Here is a 21,749-nt window from a genome sequence, read left to right as displayed (position 1 = left end):
AGCGCTGGCGGGGCCTAGGCGGCTCTCGCGCCGGCCGGTCGCCTTGACGCCCAGGAGGACGCCCGGCGCCCCGGACTGCAATTCCCAGGATGCCTCGCCATCGGCCCGGCCCGACGGGGCTGATGGGAGTCGTAGTCGGGGAGCCTCTCGCGCGCCTTCGGGTCGGGGCGGCCGAGCGGCTGTGGGACTCCGCGGGCTGCCAGCCCGGCAACCGACGGCCGGCAGGAGAGGCGCTCCGGCGGCGGCGGCGGCATGGAGGCCCTCGGGGAGAAGGCGTCCTCGGCGGCGCGGGGCCTGCTGCGTCTGCCGGCCGCGGAGGGGCGGGGGGCGCCCTGCGGCGGGCCGGGGGAGGCGGTTTGCTGGCCGCCCAGCCTGGGCCGCGTCTCGGGCAGCGGCCTGACGGACGAGGAGTCGGAGCGCGACAGCGTCCACACGGGCGAGTCTCACGAGACGGCCGAGGAGCTGCACGTGGAGCTGGCCCAGCTCTCGACCGAGCAGCTGCTGGCCCTGGTGGAGGAGAACAGGTGCGGCCGCCGCTGGCAGGGAAGGACGGGGCGGCCGGCAAGGTGTGAAGGCCGCCCTCGCTGCCCTGCGCCAGGCTCCTCTGTTGGGCCGCTGCCGTCTAAGGAGCCGGGCGGGGGCGTCAGTCATAGTATAATAAATATAATAAATAAATATAATATAATATAATAAATATAATAAATAAATAAATAAAATAGTGCAGAAAGTGGGGAAGGTCAGGATGTAGCAAGAAAATGGTAAGGAAACACCTGCCCCCTCCAGATGAGGGACCTGATGGGCTGCATCCCAGCTGGCAGATGTTATCTCAGAATAGAATAGAATAGAATTTTATTGGCCAAGTTTGATTGGACACACAAGGAATTTGTCTTGGTGCATATGCTCTCAGTGTACATAAAAGAAAAGATACGTTCATCAAGGTACAACATTTACAACACAATTGATGGTCAATATATCAATATAAATCATAAGGATTGCCAGCAACAAGTTATAGTCATACAGTCATAAGTGGAAAGAGATGGGTGATGGGAACTATGAAACGATTAATAGTAGTGCAGATTCAGTAAATAGTCTGACAGTGTTGAGGGAATTATTTGTTTAGCAGAGTGATGGCCTTCGGGAAAAAACTGTTCTTGTGTCTAGTTGTTCTGGTGTGCAGTGCTCTATAGCGTCGTTTTGAGGGTAGGAGTTGAAACAGTTTATGTCCAGGATGCGAGGGAACCATTGAACCATTGAACTGGACCTCTCAGGGATCCTGGAGCACCTGGGAACCTGCTGTGGTTCCCATCTTCAAAAAAAAAAAAAAGGAGGGGGAACAAATACAGGAAACTACAAGACCTATCAGCCTGACATCAATACCTAGGAAGACCCTTGAAAACATAATCAAGCAACCGATCTGCAAATACCTAGAAAAAAGCGAGTTTATAACCAGTAGCCAATATGGGTTTGTCAAAAATAGATCATTCCAAACAAATCTTATCACATTCTTTGACAAAATGACTACAATAATGTCATACACAATGTAAGCCGCCCTGAGTCTTCGGAGAAGGGCGGGATATAAATTCAAAAAAAAATTAGTGTACCAGCAAAATGCTGTGGACATAATATACTTAGATTTCAGTAAGGCATTCGGCAAAGTAGACCACAACCTATTTTTTGGTAAGCTAGAAAAATGTGGGATAGACAGCATCATCACCAGATGGATTTGTAACTGGCTGATAAACGGTACTCAACAAGTAGTCCTTAATGGTACTATGTCTACATGGAAGAAAGTGAGCAGTTGGGTACCATAAGGTTCCATCTTAGGCTCAAGACTCTTCAATATCTTCATAAATGACTTAGATGAGGGAATAGAAAGGGAACACATCAAATTTGCAGATGACACTAAGCTGGCAGGGATAGCCAACAACCCAGAAGATATATTCAGGATCTCGATAGACTTGAACACTGGGCCCTATCTAGCAAAATGAAATTCAATTTAGAGAAAAATAAGGTTTTACACATAGGCAAGAAAAAAAAATGTACAGGTAAAGATTAGATGAAACTTGGCTCAATAGTGGTAACTGAAAAGGATTTTGGAGTCCTTGTAGACAGTCACCTAAATATGAGCCAGCCTCTGCCAAAAAAGCTAATGCAATCTTAGGTTGCATTAAAAGAGATAGAATCAAAATCATGCACCAAAAGGCAAAACAAGAAACAATGGATGGAAACTAATCAAGGAGAGAAGCAACCTAGAACTAAGAATAAATTTCCTAACAATGAGAACAATTGCCTTCAGAAGTTGTAGGTGCTCCATCACTGAAGGCTTTTAAAAAGAAACTGGACAGCCGCTTGTCTGGAATGGTATAAAGTTTCATGCTTGAGAAGGGGGTTGGATTAGAAGACCTCCAAGGTCCCTTCCAACTCTGTTATTCTGCTTCTGTTCTGTAAACCATCTTGGTGAGAAAACTACTTGGATAGAAAATATAGACGAGGTAATGCCAGATAATACTTGCACTAATGTTTATGATGTGGCTAGATTGAACTCTTCTGGGAAGCTAGTTGATGTTGCCATGGGGAAAAAAGAAGATCTGAAGCAATGAGGAGAGAATTACAGTGGGAACATGGAGTGTAAGAAGCATGAGCTTGGAAAAGCTCAACTCGGTGAAATATGGAGCAACTGCCAATTGACATCTTAGGCATCAGCTGAAGTTGGCTGGGATCAAACGCTTAGAAAATCAAACTTGGGTACGTGAAAAACGTTGAAAGTATAGGGTTGCTTTTATAGTTACCAAGGATAAAACAATAACAGTTCTTGGATACAATGCAATCAGTGACTGAATAATATAGGTTAGACTTGCGGACAACCCTTTAATATAATGGTTGTTCAAATTTATGCTCCAACCACCAATGGGGAAGAAAAGGAGGTTGATAGGACATGAAGGAAGATGTGTCACTTGTGATTGAAGACTGAAATTCCAAAGTTGGAAACATGAAAGAGGGTGATATAGTTGCATTATATGATTGAGGATACCAACAGCAGGAAAAAGACATCAATTTCTGCCACTTCAATGAATTCCTCGTAGCTAATGCTGCCTTGAAACAACTAGACTTCTTTAGACTCCTCTACAAGCGGAGCATATAGCAATCAAATATATATTATGGATAAAAGTGGATGTAAAGCTTAATTATTCTGATTAAGCTCAAAGACATAGCCAGGTTCTGACTGTGACAGAACTAAATTATATAAGTCTAATTTTGTGTATGTGCAAACTCCAAGTTACTAAGATGGCCCATTAGTTTCAGTGATAGGATCTGAGTGCATCGCATACCCATCATTTTTAAAGAGAACATTATTGAAATAATGGTATAGGATCTCCTGCTTGAGCAGGTGATTGGAATAGAAGATCTCCAAGGTCCCTTCCAATTCTTTTATTCTGTTAAATCCTGAATTTCATAGATAGAGAACCAGAGGAACTGTGGAATAAACCTAAAGAGGTTGCTAAGGATGGCTGTAAAAATTGCCAAAAATAAAGAAATGGATGTCAGAACATCATGAAAATTGCTGAGAAGAGAAGTCAAAGCAAGAAAGATTAACAAAAAGTTTCAGAGAACAGTTAGAAAAGCAAGAAGCAATATTGCAATAACATCTGTAAAAATAAAAGATGGAAACAGATATGGAAAAATAAGCATAGTCCTCCAAAACATTTCTGAACTCAGAAGGCAGCTCTGACTTCAAATTGGTGTGCTAAAGGATGCTGATGGACAGATAGTAACCACCTCAAAGGAGAGGGAAAGAAGATGGAAGGAAGATGTTGAAACACTACACAGTAGACATGTCACCATCCATTATTTACAAGAAGCTCTAGTAATAGAAGATGAAGTTAGTTCAACACTCTGGTCCCTTCCTGAAGGCTACAGGAACTGATGGATACCCACTGAAATATGGCAAGCAACCAGGAAAAATAGCCAACCTATGCCGGTAAATCTGAAGTGCCCCAACAGATTGCCAAGAGTTGACACTAACCTGATGACATAATCAATCAACTTGATATAGTTCTATAAAAGTCTCAGCAGAGGGTTTGTATAGTTTTAGGATTTTATGGTGAGTAGCCTCATTTGAGTGTTTCAAGTCCCATTTGGCCAGGAACAACAACAGGGGGGTCGGGGGATGAAAAAAAGTTCTTTGAAATGTAGCATCTTTCAGTGAGGATTAATCTATTTAAAAGACATTCACAGTAAACATTAGGGAGATGCAGGTAAAGTTTATCAATATTTCTACATGGAACATTGGGACAGCTTTGTATATTATAGTCTGTTACCTCCCATTGAAGCCAAGTTCTGTTCTGAAAATGATGCCCAACTTTCATCTTTTGTTCCCAGAATCAAGGAATGATTGTTGTTATTTATTCAAATTGTATGGCTACCCACCTCACCTAAGTGATTAATAATCCAATAAAAAGAGGTTAAAAACATATAAGACACTGTCCGTAACCATTTTAAAGATAGAAGATCTGATCAGCAACAGAATTCATTAGATCAAGAATTCAGCTCACCCAGCCCATTTTCAAGGATTCTTGTGAGTTGCAACTCAATAAAATGAGAGGGGGCTGGTTAGATATTTAACGCTCTAATTCCACGGGTGGGTAATAATTACTTGAAGTGGGGAAAACGAGGGTGGGGGTGAGTAAATTCTCCAAGGGCTTTTTTCCTTTTTACCCGAGTTGAGATAAATAGACGGTAACTTCTTGTACTGCTTGGTTTTGATAATATTTATGGAATATAGTCCTCGATTTATGGACTATTCATTTCAGAACTGTTCAGTGTTACAATGCTTCTGAAAATAATGGTGACTGGTCTTTGCACTTATGACGGTCGCACATCCCTGCAGTCATGTGGTCAGAATTTAGATGCTTGGCAACTAGCATATATTTAGAGAGGTTGCAGTGTCCCAGAGTCACGTAATCGCCAGTGGTGACCATTCCAGAATTTACATTGCTTTTCCTAATCTGAAAGGTGCTATCTGCGGTCTCCATGCCTAAAACCCTTAAAAGAGTTGAATTGAAGAAAGGAATTTGTCTTTCTCAGAATTTGTTCAAGTGCTACTGGTGTTTTTTTTCATTTGTGACATCTGGATGAGCCATGCGCCTATAAGTTCACTCACTAAGTTTTTCTCTGTGTTCAGCCACACCAACTCCATGCTCAAAATTGAAACAGAAATGTTTGAGAAATTTTTCAGTAGATTGGAGCCAAAAGACTTGGGAGTAGAAAGACCTGGTTCAACGCTGGACTTGGGACAAACACCTTATGTAAGCTATGTAATAATTTACTGTGCTGCCATTTTAATGATGACTGGATTATATCCCATACTTACTGGTTACTGAATGTATCCATAGTCTTTGTTTGCCCAACACAAAGGGCAGCATTCACACATGTCTTCAGGTTTAAAACACTGTCGAAGTGAAAACTAAACTAAATATGTTATGCAAATGCAACTATTAGGTTTTTACTAACCTGGTTAGCTGTTTGCTCATCTCATACTTGGGTATACTTAACTTCCTTTTTTTTTACTCCTCCACACAGTTAAATCTAGCTTGCCAATTCACCCTGAAACGCTATATTTTTATTGTTTTACTTATTAACATTTATCTTATCTTAAATGTTTCCTTCAAAACTTTCACTCAAATATGATTTGAGTGAAATCATAGAGATCTTGGAGTCCTAGTGGACAACCAGTTAGATATGAGCCAGCAGTGTGCAGCAGCTGCCAAAAAAGCCAGCACAGTTCTGGGCTGCATAAACAGGGATAGAATCAAGATCATGTGAAGTGTTAATACCACTTTATAATGCCTTGGTAAGGCCACACTTGGAATATTGCATCCAGTTTTGGTCGCCACGATGTAAAAAAGATGTTGAGACTCTAGAAAGAATGCAGAGAAGAGCAACAAAGATGATTAGGGGACTGGAGGCTAAATCATATGAAGAACGGTTGCAGGAACTCGGTATGCCTAGTTTAATGAAAAGAAGGACTAGGGGAGACATGATAGCAGTGTTCCAATACCTCAGGGGCTGCCACAAAGAAGAGGGAGTCAAGCTATTCTCCAAAGCACCTGAGAGTAGAACAAGAAGCAATGGGTGGAAACTAATGAAGGAGAGAAGCAACTTAGAACTAAGGAGAAATTTCCTGACAGTTAGAACAATCAATAAGTGGAACAACTTGCCTGCAGAAGTTGTGAATGCACCAACACTGGAAATTTTTAAGAAAATGTTGGATAGCCGTTTGTCTGAAATGGTGTAGGGTTTCCTGCCTGGGCAGGGGGTTGGACTAGAAGACCTTCAAGGTCCCTTCCAACTTCTTACTGGGTATTTTGTCAGAGAGATATAGTAAAGAAGAAATATATTTAATTATACATGTAATAACAGCAGCAAGAATTGTATTTGCACAAAATTGGAAATGAAGAGAATCCCGTCAGAAGGTGAAGTAATAAAAAAGATTTTAGATTGTGCAGAAATGAATAGACTAACTCTGAGAATAAAAGATAAAGAGGAATCGGTGTATTTCAAGACATGGGAAAGATTCTACGTATGGTTAGAAAAGAGATAAGAATAAAAGATGATAGATAGATAGACAATGTCAATAATGGGAAAGTATATGAGGGAAATGACAAAAAAGAAATATAAATCCAGATGTTGCCAGAGTAAATAGAAAAGGGGGTTGGGGGAGGGAAGGAAAGAAGATTATAAATATAAATGTACAATTATGAAATGATAGATTGGGTTAAAATGGAAAAGAAATGGGGAAAAAAAAGAAAGTATATAATATTAGAAAATTGGAGTTGCTCGGTTACCAAATAAGGCAAATATTACACAACAAAGAAGAAAGAAAGAAGAGAGGAACAGAGGGTAAGATAGAGGAGGTGAGGGAGAGAGAGGGATGGAAGAAAAGGAAAGGAGAGGAGGATAGGATAGGGGATAAGAGTAGGGGAGAAGGTAGGAAAGGAAAGAAAGAAGAGAGGAGTGGGGGAAAGGAAGGGGAAGTGGAAGGAGAGGAAGAGGAAGAAGAGGAAGGAGGAAGAAGGTATGAAAGGTGAGGAGGGAGGGAGGGAAAACGGGAGAAGAAGGTTTGTTGTGAAACGAAGGGAAAGAAAGGGTAGAAGAGCAATCCCGAACAGAATTGAAGTGTTTTATTTTTGTGCTTTCTTTAGAAAAAATATGTATGACTATGTATGGATAAGAGAATGTATATTAACAACATGTATATAAGAAAAGAAAAAACAAAAAACTTTTTATAAAAAAAAGAAGTCAGGTTTGGCTGCCTGGCACAAGCCAAAAGCTCAGGAAAGGTCCCTCTGGCAATGCAGTGGAGACAGAGAGGGTCAATGTTCCCTTAGCTCATTGTTTTGCTTGAGAGCTGCTGAAAATGGTGTGCAACACATTACTCTCCTTTTAAGGATTCCTCACTCTTTGAAACACACAATCTAGTGATAGCTTTCGATATTTGCTAGATTCAGGTTGCCATTCCTCCACAGCCTCAGGGTTTTTTGGGGGGTTTTTTTGGCCACAACAGCCCAGGTTTTTTGTTGTTGTTGTTGTCACAACACTATACACAAGCACATAAATCAACAAAAATCATATAAGCATATATATATGAGCAAAAGTATGTAACCATACTGCCACTGAATGCCTCCCACCGGCCCGTGCGCTCTCACAGGGAGGGACTCCTCAGGGTGCCGTCGGCCAGGCAGTGCCGACTGGCGACGCCCAGGGGAAGGGCCTTTTCTGTGGGGGCTCCCACCCTCTGGAACGAGCTTCCCCCAGGACTTCGTCAACTTCCTGACCTTCGGACCTTCCGCCGCGAGCTCAAGACACATCTATTTATTTGCGCAGGACTGGACCAGATTTTTTAAAATTTTTAAAATTTTAAATGTCTAAATTTTAGATTTGGTTTTAAATTGGGTTTTATTGTTTATATGTCTATTTTAAATTTTGGCCTATATAATAAGTTTTTTAGATGAATGTTTTACTTTGTATATTTATGTGTTTTTATATGGCTGTACACCGCCCTGAGTCCCTAGGGAGGTAGGGCGGTATAAAAGTACGAATAAATAAATAAATAAATAAATAAATAAATAATGATTGTATTAATTTGATATGATGAAAGGAAACATTAGCACAGGAACGGTAGGCACTTTTGTGCTCTTATGCACGCCCCTTCTAGTCCTCTTAGGAATGGGGTGAGGTCAATGGTAGACAGTTTTTGGTTAAAGCTTTTGGGAGTTTGAGAAGAGACCACAGAGTCAGGCAGTGTGTTCCAAGCGTTAACAACTCTGTTACAAAAATCATATTTTCTGCAATCAAGATTGAAGCGGTTAACATTAAGTTTGAATCTATTGTTTGCTCTTATATTATTGTGATTGAAGCTGAAGTAGTCTTTAACAGGAAGGACATTGCAATAGATGATTCTGTGTGTTAAACATAGGTCTTGTCGGGGTCGGCTGAGTTATAAGTTTTCTAATCCCAGGATTTCAAGTCTGGTGGTATAAGGTATTTTGTTGTTTTCAGAGGAGTGGAGAACTCTTCTTGTAAAATACTTCTGGACACGTTCAATTGTATTAATGTCAGAGATGTGGTATGGGTTCCAGGCAGGTGAACTGTATTCAAGAATAGGTCTAGCAAATGTTTTGTATGCTCTGGTTAGTAGTGTAGAGTTTTTGGAAAAGAAGCTACGCAAAATTAGGTTTACAACTCTTAGAGCCTTTTTTGCTATGTAGTTGCAGTGGGCTTTGGCACTTAGATCATTTGTTATGTAAACTTAGATCATTTGATATGTAAACAGTTAAGTCAGTTAGGCTGAAAATTAGGACTGTCAACAGGCAGCCGAGAATAGATTGAACTGAGGATTCCCCATCCCTTTTCCAACACTGTCAGGGTGGGAACAGTTCCTGGTAAAGTTCGGATTGTTGCAGCATTTTTTTTCAGCAAGGATAGGGCCTGGATTAGATTGCTCCACGCATGGAGATTTATGAATTCTACTAAATTCCAAAAAGGGGTAATTTCTCAAACCTGGCCAGCTACCTATAAGTAACATGGGTGAGAAATAGAACATCAGAGTCCCCTGATTACATGGCCGCTAAGCATCCAACCCATGTTGGAGCCTGGAGCAGTGGAGCAGAAGATCAGAAAGGATAAAATACAAGTGGGATTGTGGCAACATCATAAGAAAATAACAGAGTTGGAAGGGACCTTGGAGGTCTTCTAGTCCAACCTCCTGCTCAAACAGGAGGCCCTCTACCATTCCAGACAAGTGACTATCCAGTCTCTTCTTAAAAGCCTCCAGTGATGGAGCGGCCACAACTTCCGTTTGGAATAAGCCCCAATGCATTGAAGCCAGTTTGACCAATATAGTGCCATCACGTTGTGATTATGTTCATATCACCCAGTAATGTTTATTTGAATCAAATTCACAATGAAGTACTGGAAGGAATGGATAGGAAGTTCACATTTGTATTTTGGATCTCTCCCTGGCTTTCTTTATAAAAGAGCCTCCCTCCAAATACCTTATCTGACCCATGATTGTGTTTCTCCCAAAACGCTTCTTTTTCGCAGGTGGGTTTTCATTATTTTTAAGGGATGCATCAGTGATATTGTTGCTTAGGAAATCATCCTTTAATCTTAAGTATCAGCTAATGTCCAGAAGTCTATATTTTTTCCAGACTTAGGGAAATAAAGTAGATTATCACGATCCTTTTCATTCTGAGTTTAGACTGGGATTTGACATGGTGACAACATTGGTCACCCAGATCTTCACAGAGAGGGGAAAAATAGTGATTTTTTTTTTGTTAATCTTGATCTTGCTATGGTTTTTGGTATTGTTGACTTTAAATTCTTGCTGGAGCGCTTGAGGGAGCTACCAGCTGAGGTTCCACTTTATGATGGTTCTGCTTCCACATTTCCAGAAAATAATACTGGAGAAATTCTGTTTAGTCATTTGGGAATTTTCCCCTGCTGTATTCAAAGTTATTTATTGTCTTAAATATAATATAATATAATATAATATTATATTTATCCTCTATAAATATAATACAGTATAAATATAAATTTATATATAACTATAAATAATCTATATTAAGCTACTTGGAAGGCTCATTCACAACTCTGGAACTAATAGCCATATTTCTCTTCACTGATGAACTCAAAGTTGGGCATCTCCATGGCTAATGAATGTCTCCTGAATGTAAGGAAGTGGATGTGATTGAAACTCAGTGGTCTCAAAATGGAGAAGGCTATATTTCAGGATTTGGGGAAAATGCCAATTATGGAAGGAGTTGCTTTCTTTCTCCTTAAGGATCTGGAGGCTCTAGATCAGGGTTGTCAAACTCACATTGTCACTGGGGTGTCACGTGACGTAGCAGGACTGTCCCCCCCTTTCACTAAACCGGGCGTGGCCAGTGCATGACACATCTGGTCCAGGGGCCGGGAGTTTGACAGCCCTGCCCCAGATACATCTGTGGCAAGGAAGACATTTCATTGGCTTCAGCTGAGAAAGCAATTGCTTCTCTTATCGGGAGGAAAAAAACCTTGCTTTGGTGACTCATGTGTTAAACTTGGAAGCGGCTTCATGAAACAGCTCATGGAGACATTTTGGAAGGCACAGCAAGTGCAGCACCTAGCACATGGGTTGAGATGCTCACAAGCACATACATATATAACAACATAGGGCTCAACCCATTAACAGGATTATCCTGTTCCCTTCCATCATCAGCAAGACATATTTTAAGTATTCCTGTAGATAAATTTAACACCTGTGGTTAATTCTGATTCCTCCCTGTTGGGCCCAGTATAGAATATGCTGCTGGAGTTGTTGAATGAGTTATTTTAATTGTTTCCATGTTTACATTTGAAAATATGTTTTCTAAGTTGACATTTTATGGTGAGATGTTAAGTCATATTTGCACCCAGTGTCTCTTAAGAAATCTAAAAGTTAATACTGAATCAGAAAAAGGAAAGCTGAAAACTAGTTTGGCAAATTCTAAGATTAAAATGCCCCAAATCTGGCTTTTGCTGGAGGGTGACTCAGGACTGTGCCTTTGGATTGTAGCCGCGGGGCAGGCGCAAATCGAGGTCCCGAATCACAACAGATCGTGTGATATGCCTGACAGTGGAACAGAAATGTGACTTGGTGCAGCGGGAGTTGGAAGAGACCAAGGAAGATCTGCAGCTGATGAAGGAGAACTCAGAAAGGAGCTTGCAAAATTACCTGGTAACATTTTCCTTAGAATGGCTATTTGGGGTATGCTGCTGGGGAATTCTGGGAGTTGAAGTCCACAAGTCTCAAAAGTTTTCAAGGTTGAGAAACACTGGGCTGGATTGTATTTCCCAGCCTGTGTCACCAGGTCCAGGAAGTTGTACTTCACTATCTTGAGGGTGGCAGGTTGTCACCCATCCCTGAGCTGTAACAAGGCCAAGTATTCTTTGTGGCTGTAGCGGGTGGTGGTGCCTTCCATGTAAGGGTATCTGCTTTGCTTGGCTGACTTCAAGGCCTGCCCCCCACCCCCCAGCAAATAAGTGAAATATATCCTGTATTTATTTCGAATGTAATTTGAATTTTTCAGGCTATCCTAGAGGAAGCAGATATTCGCTTGGTTGAAATTAAGAGAGCTATGATGGAGTTTGACAAAGACATAGTCAAAACCATAACTAAGAAGAAAGGGAGCGTCATTGCCTCTGATAAGGTGCTGCGATACATGGAGGACCAGATTCGCTCTAGGGTCAGTAGAGAAAGTTGGCAGTTAATCAGTTCGTCTCCTTTTATTCTTATAAATTATATTGACATTGGTGAATGTGAACACAAGGTCTCTTTTCCCATTGGCATTCCTGATCCAATTTGGTATGTGCCAAACAATGAAACACATTTAGATATCTGTAATTGTCATTGCCTTCAGAGAATTATTGTTCCTTTATTAGACCATCCTCAAAAATAAATAATATTTCGCTTTATAAAGCTCCATAAAAATATGATTACCATTTTGGAAATCCCCTGTCTCCTTGGTCCTCCATTATTGAATACAAATGACATGAGGATGGAAGCAAGCAGTGTGGCTCAGACATCTGATATCACAGAATTCCTACACTGGGGGTTGGATGAGGCCATTTTTATGAGAGGGGAGATTATGCCTGTGAATGGCCTTGGTTGTATTTTGCTCTCTGTTTCTATTTTTTGTGTTTTCTAAATCCTATGTAAACTTCCTAGAATTACAGCTGGTAAATTGGGTGGGGATATAAATTGATTAAACAATAAGAGCAACAAAACAAAATAAATAGAATGTGCCTTCTTGCTTCTTGCTTTAACTGTATGTATCCTAATGGTAGTCACAGCTTCTCTCCCTCCAAGACACAGCATGGACAGATGGGAAATTCTCACTGGAGCTGTAAAATGTGGGGAAAGTGTGGTCATTCTTTTCAGGGATCCAAACTGAGGGAGGTCAGAAGTTTGGACTTGGAAGTTTTAGGGTGCTTTAAGCCTCCCAAATAATTGAGGAACAGACACCACTCCTTAAAGTTTCTGAAACCCTCCCAAAATGAGATTGCAGCTCTTGGCCTGTAATTGACATGTCAATTTATCAGCTATGCAAATGGTGTAATCCCTGAGCCAATGCAAGCAATCTGTCTTGGAATAAGGAATCTCCTTTCCATTGACCCTGTGCCTTCTCCTCCTCAGAGTATTGTGGCTAACACTATTTAAGGCGTACTTGGTTTCTGTTTCATGAATTCCAATTATCTCGCCAGACTTAAATAAATAAAGGTGTTTCACATATTTTTATTTCACAGAAAATAAGGGCATTGTAATTAGTTCCCAAACTCAGAAATTATTGTGGTAGTTGTATTTTTATAGCAGAATGAAAAGGCAGATTTCCTTTGTCATATATGATGGCTGAGATAAGGCAGTCCTTATCTCCTTAAGTAAGATTCGTTTTCACGATGTTGAAAGCCACCTGACTTGGTATATTTATTTATATTTACTTCTTTAATTCAATTTATATGGCTGACTAATTGAAACATAACTCAATATATAGTTTGTGTGACATAGTCCGAAACTTCATGGATTACACAAGGCCCTATCTGGACAAATGGCTTCCTGCCTTACCAGGGTGCAGAAATCTGTCCCAGGTCCCTGATCCACCCTGGTGTCTTGATCAAATACGGGAGGGAAAGTGATCTTCCCAAAGGAAGAAGTCTGCAAAATCAGCCAGGTTACTTTATTTTGCAGGATGTTCTGAAAGAAAAAATTCATTTGAAAAATGATTCTCTAAAAGTTCAGAAGAAGAAGATGCAGATGCAACTCAAGCAGGTACAGACATTCCTGATAATGCCAGCCAACGTTGCGCCTTTAATTTTTTATATATAATGTAGAAACAATAAAAACCCTGAAGGATACAAAGCATTACATACACAGTAGCTGCTTTTAGAAATCTCAAACAGAAAGCAAGCAGAAAAAGGAAAAAAGAGGGAAAAAACCTTAGGAATCCAACCAAAGAAGATGTGTGTGTATTAAAATAAATACATAAAAACAATTAGTTGAACTTCACCCAGGGGTGAAATCCAGCAGGTTCTGACTGGTTCTGGAGAATTGGTAGCGGAAATTTTGAGTAGTTCAGAGAACTGGCAAATACCACCTCTGGCTGGTCCCAGAGTGGGGTGGGAATGCGGATTTTGCAATATCCTTCCCCTGGAGGGGGGGTGGGAATGGAGATTTTGCAGTATCCGTCCCTGCCACACCCACCAAGCCATGCCCACAGAACCGGTAGTAAAAAGAAATTTGAATTTCACCACTGGCTTCACCCATGATGGAATCGGGTAAGTCAGTTTTCTGGTAATTTGGCTTCAGAGGTTGGTAGTGTGAACATTTTCCTTCAACCCAAAATTCCAGCTCTGGAGGGAGAATTCCTTTTGCCCCAGAACTTAATTACAAGTTTAACTAGAGTTCAAAATTGATAAGATGAAGTTCTTCATAAATGGATAAATTCCAACTTATGACATATAATTAGGCATCGCTTTAACATTTTAAATTCTTATTTCTCTTTCTTAAAACTTACCAATAACAATGCGGATTTTAGACAAAAACAGGTCAGCTTAAATCATAGGTATCAGAATCCCCTTAAAAAAAAAAAATAACACCAGCATAAAAGTTCACATCCAGCCTGCCACATGTCCCACTTCTGGTGTAATTAGGACTGGCCCCACCTCCAGGCTGTCCCAGTCTGAATGAAGGCTACTACCTACCTCTTAAGAGCAGAGACACGTAGTGTCCTCTACTTGCCCCCACAGCACATTGTCAGCCCTTCGAGGTAGACCAGATTAGGAAACCAAAGTCATGAATACTAAACCTAGTTTTATTATAAGCTTGCAGAGACATCCGGGGATGTGGCTCCCTTTCCTCCCTTTGTCTTCCTGAGAACTAGGGAGGGCCAAGCCTGAGACGCTTTCTCAAACCGCACTTCTGGCCCAGACTCCAGTTCCTTCCATCCGGCAGGCCCTCCCGTCCCTCCCATTCTGGGCACCCACCGGGAAGCAGCCTCTGCCCATCTTCCCTGCTGTACTTCAGAAAGAGGGCTCTTTCCCCCTCGTGCTGGTGCAGGAAGGCTCGGCAACCTGCCTCTGCGCCTCCTTCCATTGTGAGGCAATCCCTCACTGGGTGTGACAAGAGGAGCGCCCCTCCCTTCCTCGCCATTCCTGGTGGCACTTTGGCTCTGGGCTACAGGACAGCTGAAGCATCCGTCATTTTCTTCTTTCAGTGGTTCCTGCCGATTGGGCTGAAGTGGAGAGGAAAACAAGGGAGGGCTTTCCGTTGAAATCCTGTGTCCTTAAAGGCCCCCTCCCCACAAAAAGAAACTCAGGGTGGCTTTTTCCCCACTGGCAGGAAGCCAGCAGTCCGAGTCGGGCCAAGTGCTGTTCTGATGCCCCTCCTGTCCCATCCTGTCATCCTCCTGTCCCCTATCAACTCCCATATTTATAACCCATGTTTTTGATTGCCATGTCCAAGGCCAAATGAACAACAAGGGCCTGGGCAAGTTGAGAGGATTTCATCTGTTTTCCATGGTTTGGGTTTCCAAGCAAGGAGTTGAACTAGAAGACTTTCAGGGTCCCTTCCAGCTCCGATATTCTGTTATTCGATCCATCTATTGTCCTTAAATTGAGAATATGTCCAGAACTGGGATACCAAGGGACAAAGCAAAGCAACAGTTTGAGCAGGGCAAACTACAAAGAGCTAAAATTAAGGATAATTAAGGCTTGAATAAAAGTCTCTAAAAACCTGGCCTAACCTCAGTTGTTACAGGACAGAAGAGCAATGTATTTGCGTGTCATGTTTGGGTCTGCAGTTTAAAGTTGTGCTGTCACTCATCCCACTTCCCGCCCGCCCTCTCTCTTTACCCTACTCCAGAAATTCTCTTGCTTTTCTCAGTCTAGGCAGCCACAGCTCTTCAGCCCCTTCTGGTAGTTGAGACCACTCTGTGTTTATCTGAATGTGGCTTCGCTGCAGTGAAGCATGAATGAAAGAATGAGCTAGCAAAAGGTCAGGTCCCAGGCCTGCCTCAGCCTCTGCCAGCCCGGTCAGGCTGGGCTGGCTCTGAAATCCTTCAAATGGGTGCCTTCAAATTTTGATAAAAATTTGTGGCTGATTTGCAGAAGGAAGAGCTGGGAGAGGCGCTGCACGAGGTCGATTTCCAGCAGCTCAAGATTGAGAATGCTCAGTTCCTAGAGAAAATAGATGAACGAAACCAAGATTTACTGCAGCTGAAGCTGACTGTTGGCAACACCCTGCAGATCCTCAATTTCTACAAAGTAAGACAATGGAGTCTTCCTGGCTCCACCCTTCATCCCCAGAGGGTCCCAAAAGATCGCCCAGCTCCCATTCCCCATCCCTGCATCACGTCTGGACCCCCATCGCTCAGCCACAAGAGAACCTCGGCTCTCCCGCTCAGTCCTGTGGGGCAGGTCAGTGTTAGTCTAGGATAGGCGACCACTAAGGGTCTTCCTGGGATCCACTAAGGAGGAAAAGGGAAACCTGAAAGGCTGCCTTCCCTCCCCAAACAAGCAGAGTCCCATCCCGTGTTTTGGGAGGTTTTGTCCAACCAAAGTATGTTCACATTTCTGTCCTTCGCCAGTGATGCCACCCTCTGGATCGTGTTCTATTTTAGAGGAAGCTGCACTATGCAACGGCCATGGCTACCTACCTGGTGAGAGACATTGCGCAGAGAAAGGAGTCCCTGGAGAAAATTGCGCGTGAGGCCATCCTTGTGGAAGAGGTAGGGGGAATAAGGGGGCTCTAGCAGGGGCCAGTAGGAGAAAGATTTCGGGGGGCTTTGACTGGTTTACTCTGGGGAGACAACCAGGGGACATTTAGAGCCATCTGATTATCCGACCTTTACCGTAGTTTTACTTTTTCCCCTCTTGTTTTAACTGCTGCCATTGATTCCTCAGGTTCCTCAATCAGTGTAAATCAAATTGTAGATCAGTCCAGGCCCTAAAATTAAAATTAAACAAGCCAAAGTTCATGTGTGCTAAAACCTGGGCAGGAAATGAAGAGAGTCATCCTTGGAATGATTGGCTTCACCATCTTTCATGCTTCAGGGTGTGAATAAAATCTTAAAAACCTGTAGAGGGCAAATTTGGATAATGAGAAAGCAGAGCTCCTTTAGTTAAAAAAGAAATGCTGCCTGCTCAACGGTAGCTTTCTCCACTCTGCAGACAGAGCAGTTTACTGACTCCTGGGGAACTGCTGCATCCTTCCTGAATTGCCATTGTCTGTCTCTTCAGCTGATTTCTTTCCGGTTTAGACTTGATACAAGAAAAACTGTCCCAAAGCCAGTTGGCAGCTGGAAGTGCTGGAGCCCTGTGGGATTTGGGGTAGCCCATTCTGTCCCTGGAGGGAACTCGGCTGCCCCCAGCCCACAAGCGGCCTTAAGGGCTTGGCATCTCTTGCTCAGTTGCTCACCTGAGCAAGCCCAAGGCACAGCCATTAACATCCATTTCCTCCTTTCCTGTACTGGGGCAGCTGCTCCAGTTTTTTCAAGGGGGGGCAGGAGTTACTGGACTTGCAAGAACAGAGGCCACCTGGAGCAGGCCAGCACTTCTCAGTCCTTGTTCCCAGCATTTCTGTGTTGGCAGAAGGGAAGACCGTTGGACTTTTTCACAGCGCTTTACAAAGAATTGGAAAATGGAAATGGTGATAGTGTAGAAATTCCCTGATCACTAATAGTAGATTTTCCTAGGACCTATGAATGCCATTTCTTCAAAGAAGCAGGAAGGGGCTCAGTATTTAAAGAAACACAGGATAAGGGTGGATGGGTTTAATCCTTTTCTTGTACCATTTTTTATACAGGTAAAAATCCTGAGTCCCAGTTAATGTTAATCCAGTGGTAGGCAAAAGATCAGGGCCCAGATAAGAATCCCTCTCAGAGGGCTTTGTCTCTTTCACAGGAACGAGTAAAGGCTGAGACCCTGAACAAAAAACTACGACGACAACTGGCAGAATACAAAGTTCCTCCTGTTCTCAACTATGTTCATGAGAAGGTGGCTGTTCACGATCTAGAAAACAGCCTCAGGATCTGGGAGAGGAAGGTGGAAATTGTAGAGGTAGGGCTGTGATAATAGGTCACTTTTGGATGGGAGCACATTTGTTACTCGGCTGCATTTTTCATAGGAATACAACCTAGTGGATGTGCCACAAGACAGTTTGTGGCATCCAGTTGAAGAAAACCAACAATCATTGGAGAGAATTCCTAAAGAACATGGGAAAACCACGTCAATAAATATGCTTAAGCGTCTGTTGTTACGAAGGACCGTGTCTCCTAGTTGGTAACCACTGGCAGGAGCTTGTTTTTCACTGTTTGTAGAGCAACCTTTGTTTTAAACTTTCCAAGCATTAGAAGAGGTCAGTAACAAAGTCAGCGTAGATAAGTTCTGACCGTGGTGTTTGTTTGCATTCACGTGGAAGGTGGACATGGCTGATTTTCTGGTTACTTTGAATGGACATCACGCTACAAGTCCTCCAACATTGACAGATGCAAGAAAGAAAGAGACTTAGAATGAGAGTTGCCAAGTTAGGTGCTCAGGTGCTTGAGATCTAAAAGAGAAATAAAAATGAGGACAAGATAGTATTTAATCTTCTTTAAGAACCAATTATCATTTGTCCGTAAGAAGGACCTGCCCCAGGTTCATGGCTCATCCTCCTTGTTACTGTGGTTTCTGCTTTGGAATCCAAGAGATCTGCAGTGCCAATTGTGTCACAAAGAATGTTGTTGTTCTGACCCAGCTCCCCAAACACGACAAACCCTCTGAATTGAACTCGAAGATTCCTTTATTAGGAGTGCCAGCAACCCTGGCAAAAAGTTTCTCTATCCCCAGAGCTAGGGTGGGGCTTCGCTAGCAACGGTGGCTCTTCCTTCCTAAGGATCGGCCCATAGATTTCCACTGCTCTCCTCTCCTCTGCCTTCTGCGCATCCGCGTGTCAGGCACTGGACCCAGCTATTCCTCCTCTTCCTCATCCGTCACCTCCAGACGTGGGGGCTGTTGACTGTCCATCTGAGGGCTGACAGAAGGTCCAGGCTCTGCCTCTGTCTGTCTGTCTCTCTCTCTGCCAGCTCCATTCCTTCTTCCCCCTTGGAGCTCTCAGGTTGCCTTGATGCTGACCCTGACTCCCACGCCGATGCCGCTTCCAGTTTCAGCTGCTGGAGGGGCCGGCAGCCGATAGACCACAACAGCCGTGATAGGGAGATTGTCACCCATTGCTGAGAGGGGAGAGAGGATGCCCCCCTTGCAGGGGGCTCCTTGAGTTAGACCTGGAACCTACATCATGACGTGCTTCCCTGGGGTTGAATGGCTTCCCTGCTTACTTGACCTTTTTACATTTTAGGACATTTTTGTAATAAAGTAGAAAGCTGGCATTGTTGTTGTTGTTATTGATTTAATCTTCAATTTGATTCACAGTCTGGGACTGGTTAAAAACTTAACAGTCTAAGTCCTAACCAAGGGCCTAAGAGCTGTTAAGGTAACGTCTGAGTATATCGGCAGTTCCGAGTAAGGCAGGTTTTTTGCAAAGTGAGGATATTCCAGTCTGAGAAGTTCAGAATTTCCACGTATCCAGGCAGCCCTTGGGTGTTGCTCCAAGGGCTCCTATTACTATTGGTACAACTGTCAGGCTGTCTCTGGTTATATTTAGGAAAGAATACACCTTTGACTTCATTTGAAAATAAAGAAAAGTACTTTTACTAAATACATCCGGACTACAGCTGTTTAAAGTTGAATCTGAGACAAAATATGGCTAACAACCCATATCCTCTCGTTAGTCCCTCCTTCCCACAAAAGGTCAGGCAGGTTTGGTCCAATGCCAACTCCTTCCCGCCCCCCCCCCCGCCCCCGTGGTAGTCTTCCGCAGGTCTCCGGCAGTTTATCATCTCAGGAATGCAGGGTTCGCTGGAAAGCCCACACGTCTGGCCTTTATGCTGATTTCAAACCTTACTCCCCCTCCTTCCTTCTTTTATGTCACTCTTAAAGGGCCCTCTTCTGTTAACCTGAATCAGATAGTATATATTTTAGATCCATGGCTTTTACATCAACATACTAACATTGTAATCTAACTACTGAAACAAATTGCACACATGTAACACAATAGAGTGAAACTTGGAGTGGAGGCTGACCCAACCATCGGTTTCTTCCTCCACAATCATTCAACTTCAATTTGCAGATCGCAGTATTTTGTTACTTTTGTTTAGCTGTTTCTCTTCAATTCGTGCATCACCTGGTATTGCAATGAACCAGACCTTTTTCTTTTTATTATTATTATTGCTGTTGTTATTGTTATAGTAGTATTGGTGGTAGTAGTCCTAGTGAAATTGGCTCAAGGTTACTCAGCTGGCTTTCATGAGTAAGGCAGGGCTAGAACTCAGGATCCCCTGGTTTCAAGGCCAGCACCTTCAGCACTACAGGTAGCCCCTTGAATAACAACCGTAATGGAGTCTGCTGTAACTCAGAATGGTTGCTAAATGGCTGGTCATTAAGTGAGGACTACTGTATACCAAACTAGCACGCAGCAAAGCGGAGTGCCAACCTGCAGGAACATCTCGGTTCCTAAGTATTCTTCTAGACTCCAGCTGCTTCCCCCCGTCCCCTCCCCCTCCTCCCCAGAATAGTGGGCACTGCAACTTGTGCTTTCTTTGGAAATTGTCCCATGCCTGGGGAAGAATAGAAGGATGATCTGCAATATTCTGCCATGCGGGTAAGTAACATAAGTAACATTCTGGTAAATTATTTTAATGGTTATCTGCTAGCCATTTTGTAAGAACATCCATCGTGTGTTGTGAAAATCTCAACTATGCACGTCAGTCCACATCAGGCCCCCCCAGAAGTGGGGATTCTGGAGGCCAGAGGAGGCCTCTGTTGGCCGGAAGGGCTGTGAGGAGGAGAGAGAGGCTACCCGTTCACACCTTCTTTCCTCTTGCAGATGGCCTTGAAAAGCTACCGCAATGTTTGGCACAAGGCAAAGATGGCCAGTCACCAGCTGCAGGCGCTTCTTCCCGAACAGGAGAGACACAAAGCGACACAGGTGGAGAAGAGGGACCCTCGCCTGGCCTTTGACAGGGGATGGGACCAGGAGCCCCCTCAGCACAGCGGGGGCTTCTATGGCCTTCCATTTCTTCTCTTGGGTGCCTGCTGTCTATGATGCCCCTCCACCCATTTCTCTTTCTAGTCTGACTTTGGGGCCCATGGTATTTTCTCCTCCTTCCCCGCCCCCCAGACCCATGGTTTCTTTCTTTTAAAGGAAGGGCTTGGCAACAGAGCTGCACTGCTGAGCTAAAATCACCCCCGGCTTCTTTTCTCCACAGGGCCTCTAGAGAAATAAGGAGAAGGAGGGCAGGAGGAAACACGCAAGCCGTCGGCTGTGCCCATCGCCCCATTGTCCTGATGCAGGCCTTCATCCTGATGATACCCTGACCTCTCTCTCCCACCCCCACCTTCCGCGGGCCAGACCAAGGCAGGCTTCGGATAGGCCCTGAAGGTCACCAAGAGGGAGGCTTTCTCCATGTTGCATCAGATCGCAAGGCTTCTGTTTCTACCTCTGCAGACTGGCTTTTAAAGTGTGTTAGTAAAGTGATCTGTTTTAAGCTATTAATAGATCACGATAGACCCACTTGACTACAGAGCTATGAAGTTTATTCAAATCACTCAGCAATATGAGAAAAAATAAAAGGAGTGGTAATACATCCAGACTCCCCGTGTACTGGGCTAAAATTGAGCATCTTGGGAAGTTGGGGAGAGGGGTCTGAAACCTTAATGCCATACATTCAAAGCGCCAACCAGGAAGTGCAGCTGCAGTTGCCAGCAGACGATGGGCAGCTTGCTGGGAGGATTTCTCTGCCGGAGCCTGAGAAGAAGTGGAAAGGGAGATGCGGAGTCAGAGCTAGTCCAGGTGCAGATCCAGAGGAATTGGATCTCAGGGCCGTAAAAGAGCTCAGCCCTCTTTCCTTCTCACCTGCTGGACGGACCCAAATGAAAAGTGAAGCCGGTCAAGCCACCGGCCGTAAACTGCCTGCCCTGGAGAGAGCCAACCACTCGGGGTCTCTATCAGGTTGGTGGGTGATGAGACCTGAGAAGGACTGAATGGGAAGATGGACTTGGATTGTCCTCCTCACATTGAGAGGCCATTTTTAGAGCAGCCTGAGGACGTCCCCGTGTCGCCTTTGCAAAGAGCCTGG

General features: G+C 43.5%; 1 protein-coding gene and 1 long non-coding RNA gene across 6 annotated transcripts; one reads left to right on the top strand and one right to left on the bottom strand.

The window, feature by feature from the left end:
- The first annotated feature begins 79 nt into the window (after positions 1–79).
- CCDC113 (coiled-coil domain containing 113) lies at positions 80–21,257 on the top strand. Of its 5 annotated transcripts, none has more exons than XM_058155677.1 (10): positions 80–524; positions 5,183–5,306; positions 11,096–11,257; positions 11,610–11,765; positions 13,265–13,345; positions 15,682–15,837; positions 16,194–16,301; positions 17,476–17,631; positions 20,498–20,599; positions 20,880–21,257. In XM_058155677.1, exons 1-10 carry the CDS (start codon positions 253–255, stop codon positions 20,886–20,888), a joined length of 1,326 nt encoding a protein of 441 aa, XP_058011660.1. In that variant the 5' UTR covers positions 80–252; the 3' UTR covers positions 20,889–21,257. The 5 variants fall into 5 exon arrangements, with proteins under 5 accessions (XP_058011660.1, XP_058011659.1, XP_058011662.1 ...); XM_058155676.1 differs by having other exon boundaries at positions 80–566; XM_058155681.1 differs by lacking the exon at positions 80–524 and adding an exon at positions 573–938.
- LOC131184437 (uncharacterized) lies at positions 12,808–14,552 on the bottom strand. The gene is made up of 3 exons (XR_009151969.1): positions 14,278–14,552; positions 14,091–14,151; positions 12,808–13,270 (listed from the first exon to the last, which is right to left on the bottom strand). It is a non-coding gene; the product is annotated as an uncharacterized LOC131184437 (long non-coding RNA).
- Positions 21,258–21,749: the final 492 nt, after the last annotated feature.

Source organism: Ahaetulla prasina, chromosome 12, assembly GCF_028640845.1.
Source record: "Ahaetulla prasina isolate Xishuangbanna chromosome 12, ASM2864084v1, whole genome shotgun sequence".
NCBI classification, from domain to species: domain Eukaryota; kingdom Metazoa; phylum Chordata; class Lepidosauria; order Squamata; family Colubridae; genus Ahaetulla; species Ahaetulla prasina.
The sequence above is the reverse complement of the archived record's forward strand: the minus strand, read 5'-3'. Positions and strand labels throughout refer to the sequence as shown.